The sequence below is a fragment of the Siphateles boraxobius genome, unplaced genomic scaffold, assembly GCF_051911475.1.
Source record: "Siphateles boraxobius isolate OS27281-9 unplaced genomic scaffold, OSU_SipBor_1 130, whole genome shotgun sequence".
Classification (NCBI taxonomy): Eukaryota; Metazoa; Chordata; class Actinopteri; order Cypriniformes; family Leuciscidae; genus Siphateles; species Siphateles boraxobius.
This window is the reverse complement of record NW_027508734.1, coordinates 915,001-930,562: the sequence shown is the minus strand read 5'-3', so window position 1 is coordinate 930,562 and position 15,562 is coordinate 915,001. Positions and strand designations below refer to the sequence as shown.

Below are 15,562 nucleotides of genomic sequence, written 5' to 3'. Positions count from 1 at the left end.
AGTCATTACTGTGATATTACGATTGACTAAAGCATGATTTGTTTTTGTTTCCTCTCAGTAATCGGCATAGTTGATGTGAGGTGACGTCAGTCTACAGTGTGTGTGTGTGTGTGTGTGTGTGTGTGTGATGGGGAAGTGAAACAAACGAACTTCACGATGTGGATTGGAAGCGTCGCCATTTAACAGGGAACTTGGAGAAAACATCGATGGTCTCAAAAGCTATCATGACATGTTTAAGCTTTAAGACTGTTTAACTGTATCGATTATCGATGGACGCCGGTCAGTTCTGCCGAAGACCGGAAGTGGTTGGTGACGATAGTCTGCAGGGTTTTGTGAAGATCGGTTGCGGCGGGTTCGGTCAGATTTACCGGGCCAAACACACGGGATGGGTCATAGAGGTGGCGATAAAGCTGCTGCTTTATAAAGACGGGTAAAGTAGATCTACATCTGTTTTTCAGTGCTTTTCTAGTCACGGTTTCCCTGTGACAACTTGCCCCGTATGGAGCAACATCCGCTACTGGTCAACTGACCCCAGTTCTCTGGCAGAAACTTGATCCTGGTTACCTTGCATTACTGTATTGGCATTTACTGTTACATGCTAATAGCAGGCTAACCCTGCTATTATTGTAAATATTAATTGTGTGTTTTTGTGTTCTACAATGTCAACTCATTTATTTTTCTGATTATCCTGTATAAACATGTTTGGAAAAATATATAATGATATATCAGTATTGATGCAGAACAAATTTTTTGACTTAAAGTGTAAAGTTAATGAAGTCAACATTTATTTCAGAGCTCTATGAAAATGCACTATAAACATGTTTAGACACACAACCTTATAATAATATATCGGTATTGTTGCAGAACAATTTTTTTTTAATCTTTTATGATATTTAAAAGTCACTTTGTTATGGGATAAAGTGTTATGACATATGAAGTAATAATTATGAGATAAAAAGTCAAGCTTATGACTGAACACATTTTATTTGTTGACAAAAAAAATTCAGCGCTCTATGAAGTCAATTATGACAAAAAATTACGAAATTATGATATTAAAAAGTCGAACTTATGAGATAAAAAGTCATAATTATGAGATAAAAGGTCGAAATGAGATAAATATGAAATTATGATTATGAAGTCATAATTATGAGATAAAAAGTCACATTTTTGAATGTTAACGCTCTATGAAAATGCACAGTAAACATGTTAAGCCACACAATCTTTGAAAGGTATATAATATATCGGTATTGATGACAAATTTTTTGGCATAAAAAGTCATAATTATGAGATAAAAAAGTCAAACTTATAAGATAAAAAGTCATAATTATGAGATAAAAAGTCATAATAATGAGATAAAAGGTCGAAATGAGATAAAGATGAAATTATGACTTAGGAAGTCATCATTATGAGATAAAAAGTCACATTTTTGAATGTTAGCGCTCGATGAAAATGCTCTGTAAACATGTCTATTACTGTGTGTTCTCATGTATTCCTCTGATTGTTCTGGCCTCGTTGAGCAGCTCCACGTCCTCCATCCAGAGAGAAGCGGATCTGATGTTCCAGGGAGGGAACACTAACGTGATACGCATCTTCGGCCTGTACGAGGGCCGTCTGGGGGAGTCCCGGCTCCCGCTGCAGTCCGGCCTGGTGATGGAGTTCATGGCCAAGGGCTCGGTGTCCGGGCTCCTGCAGACGCTGGCCGGGCCCCCCCCGTGGCCCCTGGGCTTCCGCATGGCTCATCAGATCGGCCTGGGCATGAACTTCCTCCATCATCTGAGTCCTCCACTGCTGCACCTCGACCTGAAGCCCAGCAACGTGCTCCTCAACGACAGCCTCGACGCCAAGGCCAGTCCACACACACATACTGATGCACTAGGAACATGTCGAGCCACTAAATCTTTAAAAGAAAATATATATATACTAATATATCGGTATTGATGTCAAACTAGATTTTTGACTAAAAAAAGTCATAATTATGAGAAAAAAAGGCAAGCTTATGACTAAACAAATTTTATCACTCACATTTATTTCAGTGCTTTATGAAAATGCACTATGAACCTGTTGAGCCACATAATCTTAAAAAAAAAACTATTAATATATCGGTATTGATGTTGAATTTTTTGACTTAAAAAGTTTATATTTTGACATTAAAAAGTCAAAAATATGAGATGAAAAGTCAAAATTATGAGATGAAAAGTCAAAATTATGAGATAAAGAGACAAGCTTATGACTGAACAAATTTTATCACTCACATTTATTTCAGTGCTTTATGAAAATGCACTATGAACCTGTTGAGCCACATAATCTTTAAAAAAATATTAATAATATATCGGTATTGATGTTGAATTTTTTGACTTAAAAAGTTTATATTTTGACATTAAAAAGTCAAAAATATGAGATGAAAAGTCAAAATTATGAGATGAAAAGTAAAAAATGATGAGATAAAAAGTTAAAATGATGAGATGAAAAGTCATAATTATGAGATAAAAAGACAAGCTTATGACTGAACAAATTTTATCACTCTCATTTATTTCAGTGCTTTATGAAAATGCACTATAAACCTGTTGAGCCGCAGTCTTAAAAAAAAGAATATATCGGTATTGATGTAGATTTTTTTGACTGAAAATATAAGAAGTTTACATTTTGACATTAAAAAGTCAAAATGATGAGATGAAAAATCAAAATGATGAGATAAAAAGTCAAAATTATGAGATAAAGAGACAAGCTTATGACTGAACAAATTTTATCACTCACATTTATTAAATTTTTTACTTAAAATTGTTCGACATCAATACCGATCTATACATTATTATTTTTTGCTTTTAAAGTAAATTATGTCATAAAAAGTCAAAATTATGACTTCGAAATTGTGATATTAAAAAGTCAATTATGACATAAATACTCAAAATTATGATGTCAAAATTATGAGATAAAAAGACAAATAAAAAAAACAAAATTATGACATACTTACTCATAATTATGAGATCAAAAATCAAGCTTATGATCGAAGCCCAGCAACGTGCATCTCAACCACAGCCATTCATTTATTACTTAAAGCTCTCTTGAGGTTCTTCGATACCACATCAAAAACTACTAGCCCAACTTATAAAGTTTAAACATTATTAAAAATAAGTGAACAGTCAGTATTAAAATAAGAACAAATACACACATTACAAGCAGAGATGAATACTAAATAACAAAGTTTTCAGGTATAGAAATTAATAATTATGTGTAAATATAAAATAACACTATTTGTTCACTGTAGAAATTAAATATAGTTTTATTTTGTTGATTTATTAACATTAATAACACAGATGACAGCAGGAATATTAGTCTGCCGTCATTTTAAGACTGAATAAACTGACAAACATCCGGTTTCTTTCTCAACTCTTCACTCATGACAGAACCGAGAGAATACTTGCCGAGACGAGTATTTAGACGTAATTATGATGTAAAAGGTTTTAATTTCGTCTAATGTTATAATTATGACAGTCGAAATTGACAAAAAGTCGAAATTATGACAAACTAAGTGATAATTTTGACTTTTATGTAATAATATGACACACAAGTTATAGAGAAAAAGTTAGTTGAAATTGACATGCTATGGGAGTGGAAGTTATTTTGATTCAAGATTATGAATTTAACACAATAATGATGTGCACCGATAATAAACACTACAATATTCCATTAAAAAACATGAATTGTTCATTTTGATTTGATGGTGACTTGAGAAAAGTTTCTGTGAAACCCCTGAAGCTCTACTCCGGCTCTTCCCGCTGGATCAGGATGAGGTTGGGACATACATCATCAGATTGTCTCCGCATTGACTGATTATAATTGCTTTAAAAACAAAGAATGACAGTAAAGACACCGGAGTTCAGACGGAACGATCCTCCTCGAGGCCAAGAGTTAAAACAGACTCCTAATGGACTGTGACCTCTTGACCTTTCCTGCACTTTTCTCCTGTGTTGATGTGCTAGTTTAGTTTCTGCGTTTTACCATAGTTTACAATATGGTCTAATGCTAGGGATGCTCGATATATCGGCCACCGTATCGGTATCGGACGATATATGATCGTTTTTAATGTTATCGTTATCGGCCCTAAAAACAAAATTTGGCCGATATATTAATTCTGATAAATAATGTATTATTTCCTTCAGCTGAGACGCTTCAGATGCAGTGCGCTCAACGTGTTGGTTTTAAATCGCTTAAAATATGATTGGAATAATTTTAAAAAGGAAAATACAGTAAAGTGTGTCTGTCATATCAGCTTCATAAAATTAAATTGAGTACAGTATAATTGTGTGATTGGGAAATGTATTTTAATGGCGAAACTTTTTTGTTTGTAATCAGGCTCTCAAAAATTATAAAAATGTTTAGATTTATTGGCCAATATATCGGTTATTGCTTTCAAATATAAATAATTATCGGTTATTGCTTTCAAATATAAAGAATTATCGGTTATTGCTTTCAAATATAAATAATTATCGATTATTGCTTTCAAATATAAATAATTATCGGTTATTGCTTTCAAATATAAAGAATTATCGGTTATTGCTTTCAAATATAAATAATTATCGATTATTGCTTTCAAATATAAATAATTATCGGTTATTGCTTTCAAATATAAATAATTATCGGTTATTGCTTTCAAATATAAATAATTATCGGTTATTGCTTTCTAATATAAATAATTATTGGTTAGTGCTTTTAAATATAAATAATTATCGATTATTGCTTTCAAATATAAATAATTATCGGTTAGCGCTTTCAAATATAAATAATTATCGGTTATGGCTTTCAAATATAAATAATTATCGGTTATTGCTTTCATATATAAAGAATTATCGGTTATTGCTTTCTAATATAAATAATTATTGGTTAGTGCTTTTAAATATAAATAATTATCAATTATTGCTTTCAAATATAAATAATTATCGGTTATTGCTTTCATATATAAATAATTATCGGTTATTGCTTTCATATATAAAGAATTATCGGTTATTGCTTTCTAATATAAATAATTATTGGTTAGTGCTTTTAAATATAAATAATTATCGATTATTGTTTTCAAATATAGATAATTATCAGTTATCACTTTCAAATATAAAGGATTATTGGTCATTGCTTTCAAATATAAATAATTATCGGTTATCACTTTCAAATATAAAGAATTATCGGTTATTGCTTTCAAATATAAAGAATTACCGGTTATTGCTTTTAAATATAAAGAATATTGGTTATTGCTTTCAATTATAAATAATTATCTGTTATCGGCTAAAATGTTCATATCGGTTCATCCCTACTAATTTGTTTATCATTAATTAATGCATTAACTAACATAAAAGCGAATGCATGTATCATTACAGGGAAGAAATGAGATAGTAATGTCTGTTTTTGTTTACAGCTGTGAAAAGTGATGTAATTGTTATAAAATATATACATAATATATAAATTGTTATAAAAGAACTTTTATATGATGATTCGTTTACACAAATCAAGTTTTTAAATTAGTGCATAATGATCAGTTTAAGTTGAATGAGGAGAGTCTGATTCGATCTGCTGATGTGTGCAGATTCATTCATTCATTGTGTGTGTGTGTGTGTGTGTGTGTGTGTGTGTGTGTGTGTGTGTGTGTGTGTGTGTGTGTGTGTGTGCAGATCACAGACTTCGGCTTGTCTCGAGTGGCTCGCAGTGTGTCGAGGTGTACGGGAGAGCGAGAGGAGGACGAGGGAGGAACGCTGGTCTACATGCCTCCTGAAGCACTGCAGTCCGTCCACTACAAGCCCAGCAAAGCCTCCGATGTCTACAGGTATCAGGACCAGACACAACATATTTATATATATATATTTATTTATTTATTTTTTGTGCAATTTATAGTTTTTTTTTTTGCAATTTATGTACATACAGTATGTATAGTGTATATCTTTATATTTTTTAAAATAGCAATACCACCTCTGTGTCCCCATAACACCTCGTCCTTTGTTTAGTTTTTATATGTATATATATTTTTTCTTTCTTTTGCTATTTATGTGCATATATGTATTTTTTTTCTTTTGCAAAGTATGTACATGTATATCTGTTTGTGTGTGTGTGTGTATATATAGATATTATTTTTTTGTGTAATTTATGTACATATATGTATATATATTTTCCCTTCTTTTTATCTTTTCTCTCTTCTTTTTTTCATCTTCTCTCAACAACCTCACCATCTCTCTAATTAACTTTTTTTCCTTTCTTTTTTTCGCTTAGTATATCTTTGATTATTACTATTGCGTTAGCACTTTACAATAAGATTCATTAGTTGACATTAAGTCAAGTCAAATAGTCAAGTCAAATATATTTATATAGCGCTTTTCACAATACAGATTGTATCAAAGCTGCTTCACAGTATCAATCAAAACAACTTAACAATGTTTGTTTATTACTGGGAAAAAAGACATCCTAGTTTGGTAGAGCTGATCAATGGTATGATTGGTTAATTAATTTGAATATCCCCAACTGAGCAAGCCAAAGGCAACAGTGGCAAGGAACCGAAAAACACCCCATCAGGTGACCCAATGGAGAAAAAAAACCTTGGGAGAACCCAGGCTCAGTCGGGGGCCAGTTCTCCTCTGGCGTTTATGAACTAGAGGCCGAATTTACAGTAACTGTAAGATAAAAAATGTATATGAATGCCTGGCTAAATAGATGCGTCTTCAGTCTAGTTTTAAACTGGGAGAGCGAGTCTGAGCAACGAACAATATCAGGAAGGCTATTCCAGAGCTTCGGAGCTAAATGTGAAAATGCTCTGCCTCCTTTGGTGGATCTGGATATCCTAGGAATGACCAGAAACCTCGAATCTAGTGATCTTAAAGAGCGCGATGGATTGTAAGGCGATAGAAGATCCGTTAAATAGACTGGAGCTAAACCATTTAGAGCTTTATAAGTCAAAAGCAATACCTTGTATTTAATACGGAACTTTATAGGTAACCAATGAAGTGATGATAAAATCGGTGTTATATGATCATATTTTCTTGACCTAGTAAGAACTCTAGCGGCTGCATTTTGCACTAACTGTAGCTTGTTTATTGAAGATGCAGGACAACCAGCTAATATAGCATTACAGTAATCTAGTCTCGAGGTCATGAATGCATGAACTAACTTTTCTGCATCAGAAACAGATAGCAATGTTACGTAGCTTAGCAATGTTTCTAAGGTGGAAAAAGGCTGTTTTTGTAACATATGAAATATGATTTTCGAAAGTCAAGTTGCGGTCTAGTATAACACCCAGGTCTTTTACTGTAGCGGATAAAGTAACAGGGCATCCTACTATGTTAAAGTCGTGCTGTGAAGGGTTTTGTGGACGGTTTTTAGAACCGATAAGTAATACCTCTGTCTTGTCTGGATTAAATAAAAGAAAATTACGCGTCATCCAATCTTTTATATCATTAACACAATCTGTCAATTTGGATAATTTAGCGTATTCATCTGGCCGTGATGAGATATATTAGACTGTAATATAAACTAACATGAACTAACCATGAGCATTACATTTGTTACTGCATTTATTAATCTTTGTTAATGTTAGTTTATAAAAGTAAAGCTGTTCATTGTTTGTTCGTTAGTTCACAGTGCATTAACTAACGTTAAGACGATTTTAATAAAGTATTAGTAAATGTTGAAATTAACATTAACAAAGATTAATAAATGCTGTATATGTGGAGTTCATTATTAGTTAATGCTAACTAATGTAAAGTGTCACCACTATTGCTGTATATATATATATATATATATATGAGCATTGTTCTACATGTATGTTAGGAAACTTATAATAGAGATATACACATACTCAACACAATTTTACACACACTTCACATAATTACACGTACATCCTATTTTCTGTTTTACGTGTTTTGTATTGATGGTATGGTGTAACTGTGTTTTTATCTTATGTTCTGCTTTAATAATAAAAAGGACTAGAGATTAAAGCTTGGTTTAAGGCAGCCTCCTTGAAGCCCCGCCCACCAAACACACGCCAGCCAATCAGAAGCCAGATAAAGTGATTGACAGGCAGAATTTGTTTTCAGTATCATGACTGAATGTTTGCTCTCCAGTTACGGTGTCCTGCTGTGGTCAATCATCACTGGGAAGGAGCCGTACAGCGGTGAGCATCACGAGCCATACACACACACACACACACACACACACACAGCAGTGTCTTCATCGGTGTGTGTGTGTGTTTCCAGGCGCCGTCTCCAGCCTGGTGCGGTTCCGCATCCCTCAGGGCGACAGGCCGGACCTGACTCTGATAAACCTCAGCGAGACCGCAGGACTGGAGAAACTGGTGACGCTCATGAGGTGTTGCTGGGACCAGGACGCCCACGCCAGACCATCATTCCTCCGTCAGCATTCAATTCAATTCAAATTTATTTGTATAGCACTTTTCACAATACATATTGTTTCAAAGCAGCTTTACAGAAAGTGCATTTCAGAAATGTACATAGAAAAAAAACAGTTAGTTAATCATGTAGTAATATAGGGCATAACATATCGCCGGCGTTTAGTCATCTCATCACAGGCGTTGGGGCATCTGAAGTCTCCGTGAGAGGCTGGATACAAACTGGAGCTGACGAACGCTATTTACCTCGGGACTAGCTCGGGAGATAATTAGCATAGCTGCTGTTCATAATATTAACCCTCTGAGGTCTAAGGGGTTTTTGGGGTCCTTGAGGTGTTCTGACATGCTCTGACATTTGTGCTTTTTTCAGTTATTTATAAACATGTTAATGGCAAAGGTGTAAATTCACTCTATATAGCACAAACGGGGCTACAGTAATATTTTAGCAACATGTATGTACATGTTTGTATTTTTTAGAGAATAATGTTTATGCGTGGTTATTGAAAAAACAAAAACTTAAAGTGTCTGAAATAAGGCCACAAAACACATACTAAATATGTGTCCACAAGACTTTTGACTAATGAGTGTTTGACTAGAGAATTTTTGCTTCAAATTGATCTGAAAATCATCCTGCCTTATCATTTACACAAAACAATACATTGATTTAAATTTTATAAGACACCTTTTGTTTGGAAAGGCAATATGCGTGGAGGCGTGTTCACACCTGAGAAGACAAAGGCCGGATAATGTGCCACATACATAATGAGCTGCATATTAATTAGCCTTTCACACAGGCTATGATTATATATTAGCATATACATGTGAATTTGCAGTTTGTTGCTTATACAGACATTTTATTTCAACATATTTCAGTCTATTTTTACTCATCTTAGTAGGCTATAGCAATATAGTTTGGATGTGTTCATGTAAACATAACGTTTACTAATGTAGGTGCGAGAGTGAATGAACAGCACAGACACGCGCTGTATAACTGTAGTAAACAAAGCGCGCGCGCCTGTGCCGTTCATTCATCATTTAGCCTACATACAGACAATTCATATTTAAACAGTCTTTTTGCGGTTTACAGTCAGACACTATTCAATATCGCGATTAGAACAAAGCACTTAAGAATAAATGACTTACTACATCAGCTGGATCCGTGATACTCGAAATGAAACTACCAGCACTTTTGATACATGTTCCAGGGTTATTAGATAGTATTATTCCTCACAGCGAAAGGATACGCTGTGTACACAGCTGTAGTAAGATACTGACTAAACACGATGTGTTTTATAATCCAGCTGGTGGGCGTTGGCATGTTTGAATGGCTTGCCTAAGATGATTTGCGTTTGAATACCGCGCGCTCTCCGTGGGCGTGGCACATTAACGCGTAATCAGGTATAATGAGCTGGAAAGAAAAATACTGACGTCTCTCTCTTTTCATACAGATAACATAAACTGAGAATATTTGTTTTTTTATATAAATTAATTCATTTAAAAGAAGAGAGTTCAAGCTTCATTATGGAAAAAACACTCGTGCCTGTATGACAAGTAACCCCTAAGTTACAGTTAATTTTCGGACGCGTTTCAGAATGGACTTCACTCATAGAGTAAAAGCAAAACGCGCATCATGTTTATTTTTCTTTATTTGGCGAAAAGCACAACACTTTGTTTTTATTGTGAGTATCCACAAAAAAATAGACACTTATCAGGATCTAATGATGTACAACACTTAATATGTAAGATCAAAATTAACAGAGTATTTTGAGTTTCTTTTGCACTGATAAGAAAAAAAGCGAGACCGACTCCAGGGGGTTAATGCATTCGATCTGATTCAACAGTGGTATAAAAAAGTAAGCATTAAGTGAATGCTTGGCTAAAGAGATGCGTCTTTAATCTAGTTTTAAACTGGGACAGCGAGTCTGAGTCTCGAACAATATCAGGAAGGCTATTCCAGAGTTTAGGAGCTAAATGTGAGAACGCCCTTCCTCCTTTAGTGGACTTAGATATCCTAGGAATGACCAGAAGCCTCGAATTTAGTGATCTTAAAGAACGCGATGGATTGTATGGCGATAGAATGTCCATTAAATACACAAGAGCTAAACCATTTTAGGGCTTTATAGGTCAGTAGTAATACTTTGTAATTGATACGGAACTTAATAGGTAACCAGTGTAGAGATGATAAAATTGGTGTTATATGATCATATTTTCTTGACCTAGTAAGAACTCTAGCAGCTGCATTTTGCACTAACTGTAGCTTGTGTATTGAGGATGCAGGAGAGCCAGCTAATAAAGCATTACAGTAATCTAGTCTCGAGGTCATGAATGCATGAACTAACTTTTCTGTATATTTCTGATGAAATATATAATTGAGTGTCATCAGCATAACAGTGGGAATTAATTGCATGTTTTCTTATAATATTACCAAGTGGCAGCATATATATTGAGAATAGCAGAGGGCCTAACACCGATCCTTGCGGCACTCCATAGTCTACTGACGTTATCTTTGATTTTTCCCCATTTAAACAGACAAAATAGTAGCGGTCTGATAAGTACGATCTAAACCAGATTAATGCCTGTCCCTGAACACCAGTGTAGTTTTGTAGTCGATCCAAGAGTATTTTATGATCGATAGTGTCGAACGCAGCGCTAAGATCGAGTAGAACTAGTATTGAGATACAGCCTTGGTCAGAAGCTAATAGTAAATCATTTGTAATTTTAACTAGCGCAGTTTCTGTGCTATGATGCGGTCTGAATCCTGACTGAAATTTTTCATAGATATCATTTTCTTGCAAGAAAGAGCACAATTGAGCGGACACAATTTTTTCTAGTATTTTAGACATAAATGGAAGATTTGAGATGGGTCTGTAATTTGCTAGGTTATTTGGATCTAATTGCGGTTTCTTAATGAGAGGTTTTATTACTGCCAGCTTGAATATTTTTGGAACATGACCTAAAGATAAAGACGAGTTAATAATATTGAGAAGAGGCTCTTCCACTACAGGTAACACTTCTTTCAGTAGTTTAGTGGGTATTGGATCTAATAAACATGTTGTTGGTTTAGATGCAATGATAAGTTTATTTAGCTCTTCCTGTCCTATAGTTGTAAAGCGGTGTAGTTGTTCTAGAGGGGCCATAATTGAGGCCGAATCATAAGACATCATAGAGGATTGTATATTTACAATTGTGTTTCGGATGCTTTCTATTTTCTCATTGAAGTAATTCATAAAATCATTACTACTATATTGTAACGGAATATTTTGCACTGGTGATGTTTGTTTATTTGTTAGTTTAGCCACGGTGTTGAATAAAAACCTTGGATTATTTTGGTTATTTTCTATTAGTTTGCGGAGATGCTCAGCCCTGGCTGCTTTTAGAGCCTTTTTATAACGTGACATACTGTCTTTCCACGCGATTCTAAAGACCTCTAAATTAGTTTGTTTCCATTTACGCTCTAAGTTACGAGTTTCTCTCTTGATTGCATGCGTAGCACTGTTGTACCATGGTGCTTTAGTTTTCTCTCTAACCTTTTTTAATCTAATTGGTGCAACAATATCTAGTGTACTAGAGAACATGGTGCTCAAACTGCTAGTCATTTCCTCTAGTTCATCTGTTTGTTTGGGTTCACTGAGCAGCTGAGATAGATCAGGTAAGCTATTTGAGAATCTATCTATAGTGGTTGGAAGGATTGTTCTGCCTGGTCGATAACGTGGCGCAACATGACAAATTTCAGCAGTACGTATTATACAAGTTATCATGTAATGATCAGTGACATCATCACTTTGTGGTATAATATCTATATCAGTTGGATTGGTTCCATATGATATAATTAAATCTAGTGTATGATTTAGACGATGAGTGGGACCACTGACGTTTTGCGTGACCCCAAAGGAGTTTAATAAATCTGTAAACGCAGTCCCTAACGCATCATTTGTGTTATCTACGTGTATGTTAAAGTCTCCAACAATTATTGCTTTATCGACATTGACCAATAGATCTGAGAGAAAGTATGCAAACTCTTTTAGGAAGTCAGCATAGGGCCCTGGAGGTCTATATAGGGTAGCCAAGGCTAGAGATAATGTGTTTTTTTTTCTTACATCTAAGAGCGTAACATTTAGCACAAGTACTTCAAACGAATTAAACCTGTGACCTGTTTTCTGAGTAACATTAAGAATATCTCTATAGATTGTTGCAACACCGCCGCCACGACCGATCAGACGGGGCTCATGCTTATAACAGTATCCTGGTGGAGTAGACTCATTTAGACCGAAATAATCATTTGGTTTAAGCCAGGTTTCAGTAAGGCAAAGTACATCGAAACTATTATCTGTGACCATTTCATTTACAATAACCGCCTTAGGTGTGAGCGATCTAATGTTTAGAAGACCTAGCTTTAGAAATTGTTTTTGTTCACTGATATTTAGATTTTCTGGTTTAATTACAATAAGATTTTTGCTAGATCCTACACTAGATTTATTGTTTGGCCTCACTAAACGAGGAATAGACACAGTTTCTATATAATGTTCTACACTACTTATATCAATTAAGTTGGGACAGCAAAGACTGTGATTTGGACTTTGATTTTCTAGTCATATGGTGTTTAACGTCTTGGAGATGTTGTCCGACAGAACAGCCGCTCCGATTCTGCTGGGGTGCAGGCCATCAGCACGGTAGAGCCTAGGTCGCTCCCAGAACAGATTCCAATTATTTACAAAGAGCAGTTTCTGTTCATTACACCATGACATTAACCATTCATTTAGAGCGAATAATCTACTGAACCTTTCTTGTCCTAGTCGTTACGTGGGAAGCGGTCCAGACACGATGATCGTTGCTTCAGGCGATGTGCTGCGTACCGTCTCGATCAGGCTCCTGTAGTCCTTCTTCAGAACCTCCGTCTGCCGCAGCCTGATGTCGTTCACTCCCGCGTGCAGCACAACAGCTCCGACGCGCTCGTCACCGTTCAGGATCTCGGGAATCTGTGCAGCGACATCAAGAACACGAGCACCAGGAAAGCAGTGAGTGCGCACCTTACGCTTACCTGAGGTAGCACGGACATGACGGACGATGGAACTGCCGATGATCACGGCGTCGTCGTGTTCCGACTCGCGAAGGGGGGAGAAGCGGTTCCGGGTGGAGATCTCGAAGACCGGGAGGGGCGGAGAGGTTCTTGCTCTGGTCCTGGCTCGTGTCTTCCGCTGTGGGATCACCCAGGGTCCATGGTGTTGTGTCGGTGCCGGAGTTAATGAAGCCAGGGATGATCGTGTCCTGGGTGCTTGCGTCCTGTGCAGAGAAGCACTAACCACTGATTTGTGAGCATCGGCGCGTGATGTTTCAAGCGCTGAACGCCGATCTCGCAGCACGGCTTGCCTCTCTAGCAGACCACGGATCTGCTTCTCCACGGACAACAGCACCGAATGTGTCATGTATCAGCATCAGCACACTTCTGTTCATTTACATCACATTTGTTTTTGTTTTTTACACTGCTTCTCTTTTTCTTTTAAATTAAGTTTATTTAGTTGTATCATATTTATTTAGATACAATTTTATTAATCCATTTAATCAAGTGCATTCATTCATTATTTATTTGTTATAATCTTTTTATTTGTTTATTTTAATCAAATATATTTATTTTTCAATCTTTTAGATGCCAAATATGAGCATCTTTGTATGAATGTATTATGTATTTATTTAAATCAAATTTTATTTATTATATTTATCATTTATTTTCATATTTTATTTTAATTAATTTATGAACTTATTTACTTTTATAGTGTTTTTTGTTATTACACTGCTTTTCTTTTTATTTAAATCATGTTTTATTGATTTTAGTTGTATCAAAATGTATTTGTTTTATTTATTTAAATGAAATTATTTATTATTTTAATCAAATTTATTTGTTTATTCAGTTAATCTTGTTGTTTTTATTTATCTTTACATTTTTGCACTGCTTTTCTTATTTTAATTTAAAGCAAGTTTTATTTATTTATTTAGTTGTATCAAACGTATGTATTTAAATCAAATTTAATTTATTTAATCCGTTTTTTATTTGTTTTAATCAAATGTTTTATTTAATGTTATTTAAATCAAATTATAATTTTGAAAAATCAAAAATGTATTTTTATTTCATAATTTTTGTTTGAATCAAATAGTTTCTTCAGTTAGCAATATCTTCTGTGTGTTGTTTTTCAGAGTGTGTGAATGTGACGGAGAAGATATTCGAGATGCACCAGCGTGATATCAGTGATGCCGTCAGAGACGTCCTCAAACACCTGGTGCTCACACACACACACACACACACACACACACACACACACACACACACACACACACACACACACACACACACACACACACACACACACACACACACACACACACACACACACACACACACACACACACACACACACACACACAAACTCACTCACACACACACACGCGCACACAGACACACACACACACACACACACACACACACACACACACACACACACACTCAACGTCCACAAACACCTGGTGCGCACACAGACACACACACACACACACACACACACACACACAAACTCACTCACTCACTCACACACACACACACACACACACTCAACGTCCACAAACACCTGGTGCGCACACAGACACACACACACACACACACACACACAAACTCACTCACTCACACACACACACACACACACACACACACACACACACACACACACACACACACACACACACAAACTCACTCACTCACACACACACACACACACACACACACACACACACACACACACACACACACACACACACACACACACACTCACTCAACGTCCACAAACACCTGGTGCGCACACAGTTATCGGTTGCAGATTGCTTGGTTTCTCCTTAACTTCAGTCGTTTCTGTCCGATGTTCATCTTTAGTTTGTGCTGCTCTTAAAAAAACTTCATTACAAACACTATAAAATGTGTGCCAGAAGAGGAAGATTCACTGTGTGTGTGTGTGTGTGTGTGTGTGTGTGTGTGTGTGTGTGTGTGTGTGTGTGTGTGTGTGTGTGTGTGTGTGTGTGTGTGTACTTGTACAACTATCTTTGTGAGGACCAGTTTGAGTTTTAGACCACTGGAGTGAGGACAAAGAGAGTAAAGTGAGGATATTTTGGCCGGTCCTCACTTTCTGAGACCCCTTTAAA

The 15,562-nt window shown here is 35.6% G+C and overlaps 1 protein-coding gene across 1 annotated transcript in view; it reads left to right on the top strand.

Annotated features, from left to right (window-relative positions):
• The window catches only part of ripk3 (receptor-interacting serine-threonine kinase 3), a 30,408-nt gene continuing 14,846 nt past the window's right edge, over positions 1-15,562 (top strand). Inside the window, exons 1-6 of the mRNA XM_077227465.1 lie at positions 1-430; positions 1,521-1,845; positions 5,661-5,812; positions 8,097-8,146; positions 8,229-8,384; positions 14,570-14,652. Coding sequence (XP_077083580.1) covers positions 270-430; positions 1,521-1,845; positions 5,661-5,812; positions 8,097-8,146; positions 8,229-8,384; positions 14,570-14,652 — 927 coding nt within the window. The 5' untranslated portion in view covers positions 1-269. The remainder of the gene's footprint in view (positions 431-1,520; positions 1,846-5,660; positions 5,813-8,096; positions 8,147-8,228; positions 8,385-14,569; positions 14,653-15,562) is intronic.